This window comes from Gossypium hirsutum, chromosome D09 (genome assembly GCF_007990345.1).
Source record: "Gossypium hirsutum isolate 1008001.06 chromosome D09, Gossypium_hirsutum_v2.1, whole genome shotgun sequence".
Taxonomy (NCBI): domain Eukaryota; kingdom Viridiplantae; phylum Streptophyta; class Magnoliopsida; order Malvales; family Malvaceae; genus Gossypium; species Gossypium hirsutum.
The window spans coordinates 139,737-158,495 of NC_053445.1; the positions used below are offsets into that span (position 1 = coordinate 139,737).

The following is an 18,759-nucleotide window of genomic DNA, read 5'->3' on the forward strand; positions in this document are numbered from 1 at the left end:
AGCGTACATTGCCACGCATCGGTGATTTGTTTGATTAGTTGAAAGGTGCGACGATATCTCAAAGATCAACCTTCGTTCTGGTTATTTTCAGTTACGGATTAAAGACTCTGATGTGCCGAAAATTGCGTTTAGAACCAGGTACGAACATTATGAGTTTCTTGTGATGCATTTGGTTTTACTAATGCTGTGTTTTGCTTTGATGAACAAATATTCAAACTGTATTTAGACAGATTTGTTGTTGTATTCATTGATGACATTCTGATATTCAGAGAGATAGAGCATGCCCAACATTTAAGAATTGTTTTGCAAACTTTACGCGAAAAATAACTATTCACTAAGTTCAGCAAATGTGAGTTCTGGCTCTGAGAAGTCAGATTTTTGGGACATATAGTGTCGGCAGATGGTATTAGAGTTGATCCGAGTAAAATCTAATATGTGGTGGACTAGAAACCTCCGAGCAATGTATCTGAGTAAGAAGTTTTCTGAGTTTAGCTGGATATAAGGGCAAAGTAATATCGTATGCTTCTCGACAGTTGAAACTGCACGAAAAGAATTATCCGACTCACGATTTAGAGCTTGTAGCTATCGTATTTGCTTTGAAGATTGGTGACACCATTTGTATGGAGAAAAATGCCATATCTTCACAGATCACAAGAGCTTGAAATATTTGATGTCTTAGAAAGATTTGAATTAGGACAACGTAGATGGCTTGAGTTATTGAAAGATTACAACTTGATCATTGATTATATCCGGGAAAGGCTATGTCGTTGCCGATGTTTGGTAGAAATCTTGTTGCCTACGAGCATGAACACGCGATGACGTGATTAAGACAGCAATTAGTAATTAAAAGCTAGTTTTACAACAGATTTGTGAGCTCAATATTGATAAAATTACACTAATGGAAACAGATGATCGAATCTGATTCGATTTTCATGTTTTTGATGAATTTTTACTTTAAAAACAAATTTGTGTTCCGAAAATTTAATCTCATTCAGATTTTACAGGAACTCAAGTATAGCTCATCATTCATCCTGTATAATAAAATTAGCGATTGAAACAGATGTATGGTGCAGTATAAAGAGATTTCAGAGTTCGTATTGAAATGTTGGTTTGTCAGTAAGTTAAAGCCGAGCATCAGGTACCTTTTGGTTGTAACAACCTGTGATGGTTCCAGAGTGGAAATGAGAACATGTCACGATGGATTTCGTATCGGGATTGCCTCTATCTCTGAGAAAGAAAGATGCGTTGTGGGTCATTATAGATCATTTGACGAAATTCATGTATTTCATTCCAGTGCGTATAGATTTCACTTGAGAGATTGGTAGAGTTGTATATTGCTGAGATTGTTAGATTGCACAGTGTACCCGTTCTAATATCTCTAATAGCGATCCATGGTTTACGTCTCGATTCTGGAGTAAATTACATGAAGCTCTAGGTACTTGATTGCATTTCAGTACAGTGTTTCATCCACAGACCGATGGTCAGTCTGAGCGAGTAATCCAGATACTCAAAGATATGATTCGATGTTGTGTTTTAGAGTTCGAAGGTAATTGGGAGAGATTTTTGCCGTTGGTTGAATTGCATACAATAGCAGTTACCAGACAAGTATTAAAATGGCACCTTGTATAGTCGAAAGTGTCGAACTTCGTTATACTAGACTGAGCTGAGTGAGAAAAAGATATTTGGTATTGATTGATTCGAGAAATCAAAGAAAAGGTAAAAGTGATACGTAACAGTTGAAAGCGGCTTCTGATTGACAGAAATCTTATGCAGATTTGAAAAGAAATGACATTGAATTTCAAATCAGTGACAAGTATTATTGAAAGCATCACCTTGGAAGAAAGTTTTTCATTTTGGTAGGAAAAGAAAGCTTAGTCCGCGATTTATTAGTCTGTACGAGGTCATTGAAAGAATGGGACAGTAGCTTACAGATTGGCTTTGTCGTCAGAATTAGAAATATTCATAATGTATTTCACGTATCGATGTTACAAAGGTATTGATAAGATCCTTCACACGTAATATCCCCAGTTGATGTTGAGATTCAGCTTGATATGACGTACAATGAAGAACCGATCAGAATTCTAGCTCGGGAAGTTAAAGAATTGAGAATAAAAAAGCATAGTTTTAGTTAAAGTTCTCTGGCAACGACACGGAATAAAGAGGCTACCTGGGAACTGGAAGAAGCTATGAAAGTGTAATACCGAACTTATTTCCGGTAAGATTATTGGGGACGAAAATTCCTTTAAGGGGGGAGAGTTGTAACAACCCATTTTAGTAAAATTGGAATAGTGATTTTGGGACCACAAATTTGACGAGTAAATTATTATTTTATGATTTTAATGTCTACGGGACTATAGTAAGGTCGTGAAAATTTTTTAAGAAATTTTAATGTTTGCATGATTAATTAAGTGAAAAGGATTAAATCATAAAGAGTGTAAAAGTGGAGTTCTATTTGTTTAAAGGGCTAAAAGGCTATGGTAAAAACCAAATTGACTTAAATGGTAATTAGACGATTTGAATAGTTAGTAGACATATATGGACATAACTTAAGTGATTTTTAAAGTTAAAAACAAAGGTTAATATAATAATTAGTAAATTACACTAAAAATAAATAAAAGAAAAAATGTACTCATCTTCTCCAAAGCTTCTTTCCACTGAATTTTGAAGGAAATAAGGCCATTCATAGGGTTCTTGAATTAGACTAGCTTGAGGGAGTGCATGTAAGTGATACCAAGCCCCGTTTTTAATAATTTTATGGCCTTATTTTACTATTTTTTTTTCTCTTTTGCCGCCTCATCCATTAAATTTTGTTATAATTATTGCTTAGGTCCTTCTTATTTATTAACCAAGCCATTTAATCACTTAAATATTAAAATTAGCAAGTTTGCACTTTTTAATTTAGTCCTTTTTAATTAATTAACTATCGAAACGTTAAAATTTTTGACGAAACTTTAATACTACCTTAGTAAAACTCCGTAAATACTCATACAAATATTTATGGGCTGGTTATAGGAACGTGGTCTCGACACCTCACTTCTAAAATCACTTGACCTAATATATCATTATAAAACACAAATTACCAATTCAAAAGCCTTTTTAAAATCGCATTGACTCGTAAATATTAAATAATAATATTTATGAACTTACTCACTGGATTTGGTGGCCTTGAACCACTGTTTCTGACATCACTGAAAATCAGACTATTACAATGAGTGGTATGGCTCAAACGGTATGTTGTAGTGATGTGTAATGGTCAAGTTTGTGGCATGATTGATAGAAGTTGAATATAATGATGATGGAAATGTAACCAATATGCATGTTAGGTAAGTTTGATATTGCATTTGAGGTGTCTTGTATGGCATATTAGTTAGTTGATTTTAGGACTCCTAAATTGGTCATTACTTGTATATTTTGATAGGGTTTTGATGCTTTGATTATGTGCACATAAGGCCTAAAGGTTTATGCATGATGTGGTGTTGGAAATGACTTATTTTGGGTGAATTTTATGTTCATACAGCTTGAGACACAGGTGTGCGACTCAGCTGTGTGTGACACACGGCCTGGCGACATTATCATGTATCACTTGAAGATCTCTTTGCATGCAAGTCAGTTAGTTACACGGTCTGACACACGAGCGTGTGAGGTAATTTTGAGAGTTACATGGCTTAGCACACGAGCGTGTGACACGACCATGTAACCCTACTTAGAGATATACGGGTAAGGACACGGGCTGGGACACCGCCGTGTGTCCCTAGTTCGAAGGTTACACGGTTGGAGACATAGGCGTTTGTCTCAGTCGTGTGAGGCACATGGCCTGGCCATATGGGCGTGTGACCCCTGTATTCCAAATTTGTAACTTTTCATAAACTTCCCAAACGATTTCAATTGGTCCCGAATTGGTTCTAAGGTATTCCAAGGCCTCGAGGGCTCGATTTAGGGACGATATGTATGTGAATGGTTATTTTATATTATGTTTATAATAATGTATAAAAGGTATGTTTAAATGTTCTGTTTGTATGGTAATACTCCGTAACCCTAATCTAGCGACAAATACGGTTTAGGGGTGTTACAATTTAACCACAGAGTTGCATCTCCGTAAACACTTTGTTAATGTTTTGGCTAGACATTCTAAAAGTTATTTCACAATCAAAAGATCTAATAGTGCCTTGACTTAGTAAAATCGAACATTAGGCACAAATTGGAAGTCGAGGCAACTTTGGAGTTTTGATCCTCTTTGGTTCTTTAATCAACCATTCTCACACCCAATGTAATTCCAACACAGTAAAGGTACGTGATTGGGTTGAAGGGATGGTGGTTGTTTAACATAACCTGTAGAATATACAAATGGTTAAAAATAAATAGAGTATTAAAACTAAGAATTCGTGAAATAAATTCTAGTACTATCAATTTTCGTGAGGCTTAAAGCTATTTGGAGAAAAGATATGTATAGGCTCAATATAATAGCTATCATCTTGCACTAGTAATTCATCCTTAACCTCTTCCCTCAGTAACTTGATCTTTTATTTTCTGTTCGACTTTACTGAAAGTCTCAAGAATTTCCTCCTCATCCTTTTTGGGTTCGGCAGAACTTTTTAAGGAATGAGGTTCTATCACGAATGACTTCAGTTTTTCGCTTGAGTCGTGAAATAATTTTGATTAGATCTTTCAATTCTCTTAGAATCGATATATTATAGACCCAAAAAGAAAGTCTCTATAGCCAAAAAAAAAAAAACTGAAACTAGGCTATGTTAATAGTTCAAATAGCAAAAACTTACAAAAAAAAATTTAAGTTTTTTTTATGTATTTCTTAAATCAATAATCAATAATCAATAAAATATAAATATAAATATAAATAATATAACTAAAACACAAATAGCATATTTTATTGGAAAAAATATCACATATAAATAGAAAAATTATATTGTATCATCCTCTCCAAGCCACACGATCGTCTCACTTTTGTCTGGGTCAGTTTGCCCGTGTAGGTATACTGTGTAGCACAACAGTTTCCACAGTGAGACCTGGACCGAATCCGAAAAGGACACCCCACTCATACCCTTCACCGGTGGTGGGCATACCTTGGTCAAGGGATTTCTTTCTCATCTCGTCCATGATAAATAACACACATGCACTTGACATGTGCCAAACTCGCTCAGCACATGACGGGTAGCCCTGAGTTTGTCTTCTTTGAGACCTAGTTTGGCTTCGATTTGGTCAAGTATTGCAGGGCCACCAGGGTGAGCGATCCAGAAGATGGAGTTCCAGTCCCAGATGCCAATTGGTGAGAATGCTTCAACCAAGCTTTTTTCTATGTTCTTTGAGATCAATCCAGGTACGTCTTTCAACAAATGGAAATTGAGGCCGACTTCACGCAAGTGTCCGTCAATTGCCCCATCTGAATCTGGCAAGATTGTATGAGCAGCTGATACAAACTGGTATAGTGGGCGTTCAGTTTTGGAATCAGGGTCAGCGCCTATGATGACAGCTCCAGCGCCATCAGCAAAAAGTGCTTGACCCACCAGAGAATCCAAGTGCGTATCAGAGGGTCCACGAAAAGTGACAGCCGTGATCTCGGAGCACACCACCAGAACCCGAGCGTCCTTGTTATTTTCAGCCAAATCTTTGGCGAGACGAAGCACGGTTCCACCAGCAAAGCAGCCTTGCTGATACATCATGATCCTCTTCACGGAAGGTCTCAGTCCTAGGAGCTTGGTAAGTTGGTAGTCCGCACCCGGCATGTCTACACCAGAAGTAGTGCAGAAAACAAGGTGGGTGATCTTAGATTTAGGGTGCCCCCATTCTTTGATGGCCTTTGTTGCTGCTTCTTTTCCCAGCTTTGGCACCTCCACCACCACTATGTCTTGGCGCGCGTCCAGAGATGAAGCCATGTAGGCGCACATGTTTGGATTTTCCTTCAAGATTTCCTCAGTCAGGTACATGTGACGTTTCTTGATCATTGACTTGTCGCCTGTTGAGTAAATGATTAAGGGAATAAGTAATAAACACAGAATGTAAGGAAACAATAAATGGAATATATAAAGAGAATATCGACGGACACATGCGCTTGAATTTGTGTTTGAGGTCAGTCATGTGGTCGCTGTTGGTGATGCGGAAGTAGTAGTCAGGATAGTCAGCCTGGAAAACGCAGTTGGGAAGAGTGGCGGTGCCAATGGCGAGGACGGTTGCAGGACCCTGGGCTCTTTAGGCCTTCCTAATCTCCTCAACGGTAGCCATTGCCATTAGCTTAGCTGAGGAGCTCCCGAATAAAGGTTAGAGGTAGGGGCTCTAAAGTAGCTATTATTTATTATTGTTTATTATTATACTAACACAGGAAAGGCGTGTGTTTGTGTTGGATGAATAGGAATGGGTTTTATTTATACTAGGAATGGGTAGGTTAGATGGACGGGCAGCCTGAGGCCACGTGGGGTCTGGGATTGGCTGTCCAAGACACGGTAAATGTGCTGCCACATCCCTATCTCTATTTCTGTTTAATTTTAAATTTTTTGTTTTTGATAATTGAATTATTAAAAAAATTAATTTAATCCGAATTCGTTTTTTAATCAGTTAAACTATTAAAGGTGTGATAATGTGGATTTTTTAAATATTTTATCTAAAATAGTAGGTCACCATTTTCCTTTTTTCTTTCTTCTTCCCTCCTGTTGCCGTCGTCTCTGATTTCTTCCTCGATTGGACTCAACGCCTTGCAACCCCAGACTGACTTTCTAATCTTCAGGTGCACTTGTGGGTTCTACCTTTGGTTATATTTGGAACAGCGTTGAAAAAGTGAAGTCTTTGAGTGAAATAGAGTTTGGTTATTTACCTGGATACCCTGGTCTTCAAGCAGGAACATTTGCCATCCTTGTTTGGAGATAATCAAGGACGGAAATGTTGCCAATACAAAGAGCTGGGGTTGTTTTATAAATTCATTTGATGATTTGGAAGCTGAATATGTTCAATGGTTGAAGACACATGTAGGTCATAATCGTGTTTTCAGTGTTGGACCACTAAGTTTGGTAGGCCCTGATGTATCGGATCGGGGCAATTTAGGTTCTGTGTCTGACATAAATGTCGAGGTCTTGACTTGGCTTGATCGATGTCCTGATGGTTCAGTTGTTTATGTTTGCCTCGGGAGCCAAAAGCTGTTGAGAAAAGGACAAATGGAAGCCTTGGCTAAAGGACTTGAAAAGAGTGGCACACGATTTATCTGGTGGCGAATTCGGGCACAACTCAACAGCAGGTCGAAGGGTTCGGAGTAGTACACGATAGGTTCGAGCAACGAACCGCAGGTCAAGATTTGATGATAAAAGAGTGGGCACCCAATGGGGTTGTTTTATAAATTCGCTTGATGACTGAAGGTGAAGGCATGAAGGCCAAGGCAAAAGATCTCAAATAGAAGGCTTTGGCAGCAATGAGTCATGGGGGAAAACTCCATGAAAGATTTGGATAGATTTTTGGAACAACTGGGTCAACTTGGAGGGTGATAAATTCTTTTGTTTTATCAGAGTGATATGGGACAGAATGCTGCTTCAACACAATGTCTACTTTTTAATTTATTGTTAATTTCGTTAATTAGATGTTTTGTTAACGTTTGTTTAATTGATGCAGAAACTCTGTGTTTTGATTAGTGAAATGATGTATGTAAAGAATAGCTAAAACACATCGTTTCAATCCTAGCTCAATAAGTAAAATGATGCGTAGCTGATAACTGTTTTGACAGCTATTTTTTGGTTATTTCCTTGTACCCGTCGCTTGTCCCTATTTGAGCACCAACGAGGCTCAAAGAATGGTTATGAATGAACAAGCTGGAATTTTAGCCTTCTCTACTCTTCATCTTCTTCTCTAAAATTTCTTCTTCCTCCTCTTTCTCTCTTATCTTCTATCTTTTGTGTGTAACTTATCAAAGGTATTAGAGACAGACAATCTTCATGGCCACCGAGGGAGTTACCATGCGCCTTCAAAAGAGATGAGTCAACTGTAGCTCGAAGTGGCACAATTGGACACTAAATTGGAAGCCAGATGCAAAGAGATTCATACTGGTTTAAAAGGGGAAATACGTTCCATGCAAACTAAACTAAAAAGTGAGCTTCGTTCAGAGTTGCAAGCTATTTTGGAACAATACCTAGGGTAGTCTTCTCCAGTAGCAGCTTCAAAGGTCCAACGTGACAAGGGCAAGGGTATCCTAAGAAGGCAACCTTCTGGCTCAGCTTGGGAACCACTTCTAGTATCTCCAGTGACAGAGGTACAGCACTATGGTCTTCCACCTCGAGCCAACTCAGTAGAATCAGTGGGGAGGGATTACAAAATGGAGTGTCCAAGGTTTGATGGGGGAGATTTTAGATGGTGGTGGTCCAAGTTATAACAACTTTTCAAATCGGAAGCAGTCTCTAATCAATCTAAGGTTAGGGTAGTTATGTTGCATTCGGAAGGTAAAGCATTAGACTAGCACCATTTTTTTCTCACAGAGGCAGGCCGGTGGGTTATAACATCTTACCTAGGATGTTTATGCAAGGGGTCTGCGGGACAGGTTTGGAAAAGGTACCTTCTTGGACCCTATGACTGAACTAGTTACTCACAAACCACAAAGCACAGTAGAGCATTACCATGACACGTTTGTAAGTCTCTTAAACCAATTATGCCTACCTGAAAGCTACGTTCTTAGCATTTTTATTAGCAACATAAAAGGGGACATTAGTCAATACTTGCGATTATTTAAGCCTCAAACACTGGTGGAGGCTTATCAGATTGCCATACAGGTTGAGGAAATCATAGCTAATCCTCAAAGGAAAACTCACTTCTTAGGAGGTACCACTTACTCAAAACCCTTCCTACCTAGTTCTAAAGAATATAATTGTGTGCAAACCTCTACGGAAATGAGAAAGATTCAACCAGCTAGTACACAGTATAAAGCCCCTATTAAGTCCCTCTTCCCAAGTGAATTGGAGGAACATCGGAAGAAAGTTCTCTGTTTTTGGTGTGCCTCTAAATACACCCCAGGTCACAAGTGCCTTAAATCACAATTATGTCAATTAGTAATGGAAGCTTCTATACAATCAGAAGAAGATCTTAAAACACAAACTGCATAAGTGTTTCAGGACTGTCCTGAGTAGTTGGAGGGAGTAGAATCTAAAAACATATTACCTACACTAGTTTTATCCGTACATGTTCTTAAGGGGTTCAGGGACATAACACAATGAGGTTAGCAGCACAAATTAGCCACCAAGGAGTAATTATACTGGTTGACTCAGAAAGCACACACAAATTTTTTGACCATAAATTGACCAATAGGTTGAATCTACCAGTAGAACCAGGGGAGCAACTCAAAGTCATGATTGCCAATTGTGGATGGTTTGTGACACCCCAAACTCGACCGGGACGGATTGACCCAAATTTGAAGCATTACATTAGCCACCTAAGTGACTCTCCGACTAACGACCACCCAAAACACATCCCAACCTTATAACACCTCAATCTTATCTAATTATTATTTATTTATTAATGCAGAAGCAAATTATGAGCCAATTTTAAAATTTTCATAGGTAATTTTACCTAAGGGCATTTTTGTCATTTTACCACCTATGGTAAAACTAACTCAATTTTAGATTTAAGTATTTATCGGCCTTCTTTTAGTCAAATTATGCAAGCCTAAAAAATTTAGCTTAATTTGAGTTTGTTTACTATGTCTAATTCAAGTTTTATTATTAGGGGCTAAATTGTAACAAATACAAACTATCAGGACCTATTCTGAATTATAAATTAAGTGCGTTTATATCAAATTTTACCCATTACAAGACTAATCCTAAAATTTTACCAAGTTTCCTTATCATCTAAGGTTTTAATTAGACTAATCAATCTTCAAGACTAAATTATAACTTAAGCAAATTAGAATACCAATTTAAAAAGACAAAAATTCAAACCCTCCTCCAAAACCCACACAGCCGTGTCCCCCAGATCGTGTGTCATTAAACGACTGTGTTCGGGTCGTGAAAAATTTTAGGTCGATCACACACGCCCATATGGAAATCCCACACGTAGGTGTCACTTACCCACACGCCCGTGTGCAACCCCTCACACGCTCGTGTGAAAACCACTGCACCTGTTTTGTGAAAAACTTCATTTTAAAACCCGATTTTGCATATTTTAATGGCCAATTAAACCCAATTTAACTACGATTAATTAACATACATATATTTACACATTCAATTGAATTTATTGACATCAATTAAACCTCAATTATATAGAATTAGGTAATCAATTTTATGCATAACAAACACTGAATAAATCAAACAAGTGGTGTACCTTAGTCGCTAGTAAACCACTCCATGGAAGCTTTATTTAAATAATCATTAGTATAAATTTCATGCCTCTCACATCATGGTATCAATCACCGTGTTATCAATCACCAATACATCGTAAATCATTTAATAATTAATCTCAAACATGTCTCAAAATTATTATAAAACCATCCAAAATAAAATGTCTAATGTCCAATTACAACCAAAATTAAACTAATTCCCGGGAGTTCTACAATGCCCGATTACAGTCTCTAAAACGTGTAATAAAGTCTCTACCAAGCCTAAATCTCTTGGAACCTCTTGCTCGACTCCTCAGCTCCTTAAGCCCGACGATTATCTGCACAATTATGAGGATGTGAGCTTTAAAAAGTTCAGTGAATGTTAATAAAAATGACTAGTAAATCAACATCCAAATCATTCTTAAAACACATCCAATCAATCACCAATTATCAACCATAGTAATGAAACATGTCAATTTAATTTCCATATGCTTTATCAATATCAAGAATCAATTATTCATGGCATACAAACATAAAATGATATGACAATAATCACACATAAATATATTGGCATACACTTCTCATGGCTTAATCAGGTGATAATACACTGGATAAACGGATCTCTGAACTCTCACAAATATCAAATACAATCCACCAAGTTAAGCGGGCTGAAGCACACGCTCCCTTATAGCGCCTCAAATAACCCATTGAGTGGAGAATCATGCTCAACACTCCCTTATCTACTTCAAACAAATCAGTCCACCTAGAGCCATATGCTCACAATGTCACAAATAAAGGTGCGTACTCACAAGTCCTATGGCATGCAACTATATCCAATGGACCCACCATACATGTTGCTAATATATTCAGTCAAACATAACATATAAATCAGTCATTACTGTGCTCAATTTAACGTGACAAAATGCTTATATGTAACATATAATATAACCATTTAACATCCAATTAAATCAAGCATTTCATTTGACATTTTCCAATGTTCAATTACCAATTGTAACACCAATATATCATGATCAAAAACTCCAGTAAACATGCTTTAATCATCAATATAATTAGCCTAATTAAATTGCACAAAACCACCTAAATGCTTACTTACCATTATTCAATAAAAAATCAACCCTTGTATATATAATATCAATCTTGCAAAAATTAGCCATTCAACCATAATTAATCAATTGAAATAATCAGCCATTCAACCATAATTATTCAATAAATGAGGGTTAATTTACCAAATCTCCCTTAGAAACACTCACCGCACAATTTATTCTACCACAAACAAGTGATCAACCAAACAAATCCAAACTTCAATTTCAGTTAGCTCGATCCTCTTCAAGATTCGGAGCTTCAACAAAGATAAAGTAGACATTACCACCTTTCTAATGCTATAATAAACACAAATTTTAATTAACTATACTAATCAAAATCCTCTCACAAAGATACCTTACCGAATTTGTAACATCAAGTCAAAAACTTGATTCCTCACAAAATCGATCTCTTCAACCCTCCTAAACACTTTCAATCATCAATACTAGACCAAACACACTTACACTAAGCATCAATTCATCTTTAAATCAATTTCACAAAATTCCAAAAAATCGGTTCATGAAGATGATGAAATTCAGATTTCTTTAAATTACCTCACAAATCATGTTTAATCTTGATAAATAAGATCAAAAACCTTTTAATAGATCCATTTTGAGTTGGAACATCCATTGATTTGTGGATCAAAATTCAAAATCCACCATTAAAGATCCATGTGTTCTTAGAAGAGATGACATTGATAAAAAAATCCTTTAATTGACTCTCAAATCATGTAAAAATGTTTCTAATCATCATAAAAACAAGTCTAGGATTGAAGGTTACCTTTGATTCGATCTAAATTCATTGATTGAAAATCTTGATTCAAGAAACTTGAGAAATTTTAGAATATGTTTGGCTACTTTTGAGAATAATTTGGGTAAATCGAGAGAGTATTTTGAGAAGGAAATTGGTCGGATCTATTCTTTGATGATAGATCTTTAAAATCATGCAAAGAAAACAAATTTTAAAGTTCTCTAATCTGATGTAAAATGTGTGAAAAGTGGGCTAGATACAGTAGTTTTAAAATCGAAACCACCCCCCAGAAATTTAAAAATTGGGAAATTTGCCTAATAGCCACTCCCACATTTCCCTTACTTTTCGATTTAATCATTTCTCTTCAAATTCTGAATTTTAAGGTTTATTTTCCATATAAATACTCTATTTTTCCCTTGTTTTACAATTAAATCCTATTTAATTAATATTTAATTTTTACTCAAATTACCCCCAATAAAAATTATTTTAAAATTCTTTTTCAACCCAAATTGATTATTTTCACTAATAATTATTTAAAATCTTTAAAATTAATTTTTTGAAAATATTTTTTTAATTTTTCAAATTATTGTTTAATCGATTTTAAATAAAATTAACCTCCTAATTTAAGTTAAAAACTACTAGAAACCCTATAAATTCCTAGTTTCACACTCGAAACCCAAAAATTTACCCAAAATTACTAGACTCGATTTAGGGATATTACAAGTTTAACAACCCTAGGAGTAAGCAAGTTAGTCAAATGGGAAGTATAGAGGTACATATTTGAAACTGATTTCCTGGTTTTATCAGTGAAAGACTGTGATTTAGCGTTAAGCATTCAATGGTTGCTGTCCTTAAACTCAATTATTTGGAATTTTACCACTCTCACTATGATGTTTGAATGTCAAGGGAAGTCATGTGCTTTGCAAGGGATCCTTTCTAGGGCGTTACAACTGGTAACAGGTTCTCAAGTTTCCAAGAGTTTTACCATGACTGAAAAGGGACCAAATCCCATGTTATTAGTTGCAAGGGATCAGACATCTATTCAAATGTCTTCACCATAAATTCCTGGTGATTTCAGCACAACTTCTAGTTGAATTCGAAGATGTTTTTTAGGTCCCTAAGCAACTCCCACCTCACAGGCTACATGACCACCGAATTCCTTTGTTGGATGAGTCAAAAGTAGTGAAGACTAGACCATACAGGTACCCTCCTCTTCAAAAGGTAGAAATTGAAAGGCTTGTAGGGGACATGCTACAAACTAGGGTCATTAGAAATAGCAACAGCCCTTTTGCTTCACCAGTGGTCATGGTCAAAAAGAAATATGGTGGTTGGAGACTTTGCATTGACTACAGACAGTTAAATCAACTCACTATCAAGGACCAGTTCCCTATTCTTATTATTGAGGAGTTGTTAAATGAACTTGGAGAAGCAACTCATTTCTCCAAGCTGGACCTTAGGTTTGCTTACCACCAGATCTGAATGTGGGATCACGACATCCATAAAACAACCTTCAAGACCCATGAAGGTCACTATGAATTTGTGGTCATGCCATTTGGCCTCACAAATGCCCCTCCAATTTTCAGTCACTAATAAACATAGTATTCAAAAAGCTCCTTCGAAGGTCATTCCTTGTATTTTGTGATGACATACTTGTGTATTCTACTGGTTGGTAGAAACATCTAGCACATCTGAAAGAGGTTCTCCAAATCTTTAGGGGTAACCAAATCTTTGCAAAGTTGAGTAAATGTAGTTTTGGTACTTCACAGATAGAATATTTGGGCATGTCATTCATCAAGGTTTAGTGTCTATGGTTGCTACCAAGGTCGAAGGTGTTTTGAATTGGCCTCAACCACAATCTGTTAAGGAACTTAAAGGGTTTCTAGGGTTGTCAGGATACTATCGACAATTTATTAAGAACTATGAAGTGTTAGCCAGACCCTTAACAACATTACTAAAGAAAGACAATGTGTGGCAATGGAATGATGAGACACACACAACATTTGAGCAATTAAAAAGAGTAATCTGCCAAGCTCCAGTGCTAGCTCTGCCAAATTTTAAAGAGCAATTTTGCTTTATTTGGGCATAAATACAAAAGTCCACTATTTTGGTCTAAGCTGGGTGAAAAGAAGTTAACAAGGGTTGATTTAGGTCGAGAAACTGAAGAAAAAGTCAAGATTATTCGAGATAACTTGAAAGCTACATCCAATCATCAGAAATCTATCTAAAAAGGAAAAATATCAAGTTTTCTGTGGATGAAAAAGTATTTTTGATAGTCTCGCCCTGGAAGAGAGTGTTACAATTTGGTAGAAAACGGAAGCTCAGCCCTAGATTCATCAGCCCATATGAAGTTTTTGAAAGAATAGGATTGGTAGCATATCGTTTGGCTCTACCTTCGGATCTTGACAAAATTCACAATGTTTTCCATGTTTCAGTGCTTCGACGATACCGATCTGATTCGCCACATATTTTATCTACGAAAAAATTAAATTATAGCCTAATTTGACCTATGATGAAGAACCTGTAAATATTTTGGCTCGAGAAACAAAAAGATTAAGAAATAAATACGTACTGTTGGTTAAAGTATTATGGCAACATTATAACAACCCTATTTTTCATTAATGACGGAGTAGTGGTTTTAGGACAACAAATTTCCATCGTGTCGACTCGTAAATATTATTTTTAGAATATTAATAGATTCATTAGAGTCGTATTAAAATTTGATTTAGAAATTTTAACGTTTAGATAGTTAATTAAAGAGAAAGAACTAAATTGTAAAAAATGTAAAAAAATGCTAATTATAGCATTTAGGTGATTGAATGGCCTAAGTAGTAAATATGGAAGGACCAATAGAGAAATTAATTCCTATTTTGGATAGTGGACGGTAATGGGTATTAATAATTAAAGAAAAAATAAAAGAAAATAGGTTTAATGGTAATTTTGTAAATTATTCAAAATTAAAGAAAACAAATTGAAACAAAAGCTTTATTTTCTCGTTTTTATCTTCTTTTTGGCTGAACCTCACCATTGATGACCTAGGAAGATTTTTTTCATCTTTTTTCTTTGCATGGTAAGGAAATTGAATCGTTTTCTTGTAATTTTTATGTTTTTAAGATCGTTGCAACTAGGTCCAGCTAACCCATACCTTCGTTTTTATTCTGTTAAAAATTTTGGAAGTTCATGTTGATGAATATTGAATGTTTTTAATGAATACCATGTATTTGGAGTTTTGATTATTCTATTTGATGAATTTATAAAGTGATTTTTATTAGATTTTGATTTTAGGAATAAATTGTGAAAATGTCAAAATTTTAAGGTTTACTAGTGAATTTGATGTTTATTAGGGGCTGCTTGAGGGCCTAGTATTAATTGATTAATTTCGAGGAAATTAGTTAATTTGATGAATATCGAGTTAAGGGACTAAATTGCAAAAATTGTAAAAGTTTGGGGTAATTTTGTAAATTCAAAAAATTAAAGGGTATTAATTGTAAAATGGATTTGAAATGAAATATATGCTAGTAATTGAAGAATTTTACATTCTAGGTCAAGAATCCATAAATATTAGAGGAAAAGGTAAAATATTGGAATAGCCCCTGAACTACTACAATTTCTACGATTCAATCCAGTAAGTTCGTTATATGGTTACTATTAATCATGTTGAATATTCCATACTATTTTAATTATTGGTTGAATTATGAATTTTATTGAGTTATGCTTAACGAAATAGAAATATAGTGATTATTCGAGCTATTTGCTTAGCAAGTTGTGTGCCGGTAATTATTTGGGCTATGTGCCTAGCAGGCTGTGTGCCGTTGATTATTCGAGGCATGTGCCTAGCAGGCTGTGTGCCGGTGATTATTCAGGCTATGTGCCTAGCAAGTAGTGTGTCGGTAATTATTCGGGCTTTGTGCCTAGCAGGCTCTGTGCCGGTGATTATTCGGGCTATATGCCTAGTAGGTTGTATGTCGGTGTATTAAAAATTTGCATTAATTAGATAGTCTTCGGTTAATTATTAAAGGGAAACTCGTACCAAACTTACTAAGCTTGTTGATGCTTATTAGTTTGATTTATTCTTGTAAGACATTTGGAATCGTTGCTTTGATTGGATCGACTCGGAAGCTCGCACACTATCATCAACATCTCGATAGTCATTTTGGTTCTTACTAGTTGGTTTAAGTGGCATGCATTAGGAAAGGGTTGATAGTACTTGAATATTTTGTAATGATGTAAATATTGGAACTTGTTATGTTTGTTTCTAGTAAAGATAAGTGAACTTGTATGCTTAATTAGGTAAACCTTTTGGAACATATATAAGAAGAAGTTGTATAAATCTTTTGGTGTCAAATGATGATGATTGAATACTTCAAGTATGCTATGCGAATTAGCTTGCTTATAAGTAGTTATGATGCTTAATTTTGATAACTGTTTGGCATGTTTGAAAATATGGTGTATTGGTACTTTTTTGTGAATGACATTTATGAATGTTAATGCTAGTAGTTGAATGACATGTTTTGCACCATTTGATATGTTTTGGTAAGTAAATTCAATGATATGTATTGATGCAATTATGCTTAGAAGTTAGTTGATTATTTTGGCCAAAGTGGGTACATGGTTATACATGTTTTCATGTTGTCATTTGAGGTACTTAAGAGCATATTGGTTGTATGATCTTATACCATGTTTGAATAGCTAGAATATGTATGATTTTGGTGCCTTGTTATGGCTTGTATATATATGTGAAATTTTTGTTGTAGGTACATGCCAAGATGGGTGAGAAAAATGGCTTGTAAAATAGATTGTTTTTGTAATACCCCGAAAATTTCTACAGTAAGGAAAGTAAGATAATATCTCTGATATAGTAAAATAAGGAAATAAAGTGCTAAAAAGGGGTAATTTTGAGTTATGGCAATATTGGGAAGTAAATTATAACATATTAATTCAAGAAAGGATTAAATCGCAAAACTGAGAAAAGTTTTGTTACCCAAGAGTAAATACTTAAAAGTTGAGGGGTTAAAGTGTAAATATGAAAAAGTTGAAGGACCAATTGTGTAAATATTTTAAGGGTGGAATAATCTAGAAACTAAGAAAAATAGATGGATTGGGACCAAATTGAAAAAGGTGAAGAAGTTTGAGGGACTAAATCACAATTTTACCAAATTAAGTGATGACTCAAGGATGGAATTTTAAAAGATCATAAAGGGCAAAATGGTCAATTAGAAGAGAGAGAAATCTAGAAGATAATGATGATGTTGGAGATATTTTAGATTAATAAATAAATAAATAAATATTAGTTTATTAATATTTTAATTTGATTTTTTTAAATGATATTATTTTATTATTAATTTATTTAGTATATATATGTGGAAGGAAGGATGAAAAGTAGCCATCCCCACCATTTTTGCATGCATTAACGTGAGAAGAAGAGGGGAAGAAAGAAAGCTTTGCTTTCTTTACAATTTGGTCCTTTCATAAAAAATCCACCATTTTTACTTAGAAATCAAAGAAATTTCCATTGCCACCAAGAGAGAAAATTGACAAAAAGACTATGGGGAGCTAGAATATCAAGTTAGATTCAAGAAATAGAGGCTGGAGGAGAGAGAAAATCAAGTTAAAGATTGAAGTCAATTGAGCAAGGTAAGAACATCATGATTTCAATATATTTTTGAGTTTGATATTATTGAAAAAGTGTGAGATTGATGTTAATGTAGGGTTTTATTATATAAAGTTATATGTTCTTGATATGTTAGTGAAGAGAAAATAAGAGAAAGTGTTGAGAAATAGTGTAAAAAAAGAAAATAAGAGTGTTATAGACTTAGTAATCAATATTTTGCACTAAAGCAGTTTTGGACAGCAGCAGTAGGTTAAATTTGAAAAATCACCATAAATTGTGGAAATCGAATTATAGGATGAATAAAATATGAAATTAAATCTTATTGAGTCTAGTTTCACATAGAAGAAACAGTGTAAGCAATGAAATTATAAATTATGAGATATAGTAGGTTATGTGAGATAAGGTCAGAATGATTTCGAGTTCCCCTGTTCTGACTTTGGAAAATCATTAAAAATTGTAAAAAAATAATTATGGGATAAAATTTATATTTTTAGAATCTTTTATGAGTCTATTTTCAAATAAAACAAACTAAAACATCATCATAATTCTGTACAATTAGATAATTCATTTTTAGTGAAGAGTGGTCGGAACTGTCAGACAGTGAAATAGGGAAAACTTTAAAGAATAAACTGTACCATTTGGCTGAACCAAAAATTCTGAAAATTTTATGGAAAGAAGATATGTGAGTCTAGTTTCAGGTAAAATTAACGGATCTTAATTTTGATTTCTGTAGCTCAAGATACAAATAATTTAGTGACTATGACTCAAATGGACAGCTTTGATTAAATTTACAAGAAAATAGTGAAAATTATAGACAATATTACTTATAGGCATGTTATATAAATTAAGGACGTGGAATGGAGAGGAGGAGGAGGAAAATAAATGTATGAATATTATGGATTTGCATTACAAATGGTTAATTTATATGATTTGGGTTCGAGGACTAAATTGAATAAAAGTAAAACCTTAGGGGCAATTTTGGAAAAATGTCAAAAATGACCAAATTGCA

General features: G+C 34.9%; 1 protein-coding gene and 1 long non-coding RNA gene across 2 annotated transcripts; one reads left to right on the plus strand and one right to left on the minus strand.

The window, feature by feature from the left end:
- Positions 1 to 4,837: 4,837 nt before the first annotated feature.
- Positions 4,838 to 6,234, minus strand: LOC107912380 (chalcone synthase 2-like). The gene is given in 3 exon segments (NM_001327070.1): positions 4,838 to 5,140; positions 5,143 to 5,968; positions 6,057 to 6,234. Coding segments are annotated over 3 exon segments (1,176 nt in total). The 3' UTR covers positions 4,838 to 4,968.
- Positions 6,235 to 6,319: 85 nt separating this feature from the next.
- On the plus strand, positions 6,320 to 7,823 carry LOC107912381 (uncharacterized). Its single transcript, XR_001688137.2, has 2 exons — positions 6,320 to 6,452; positions 6,734 to 7,823. It is a non-coding gene; the product is annotated as an uncharacterized lncRNA (long non-coding RNA).
- Positions 7,824 to 18,759: the final 10,936 nt, after the last annotated feature.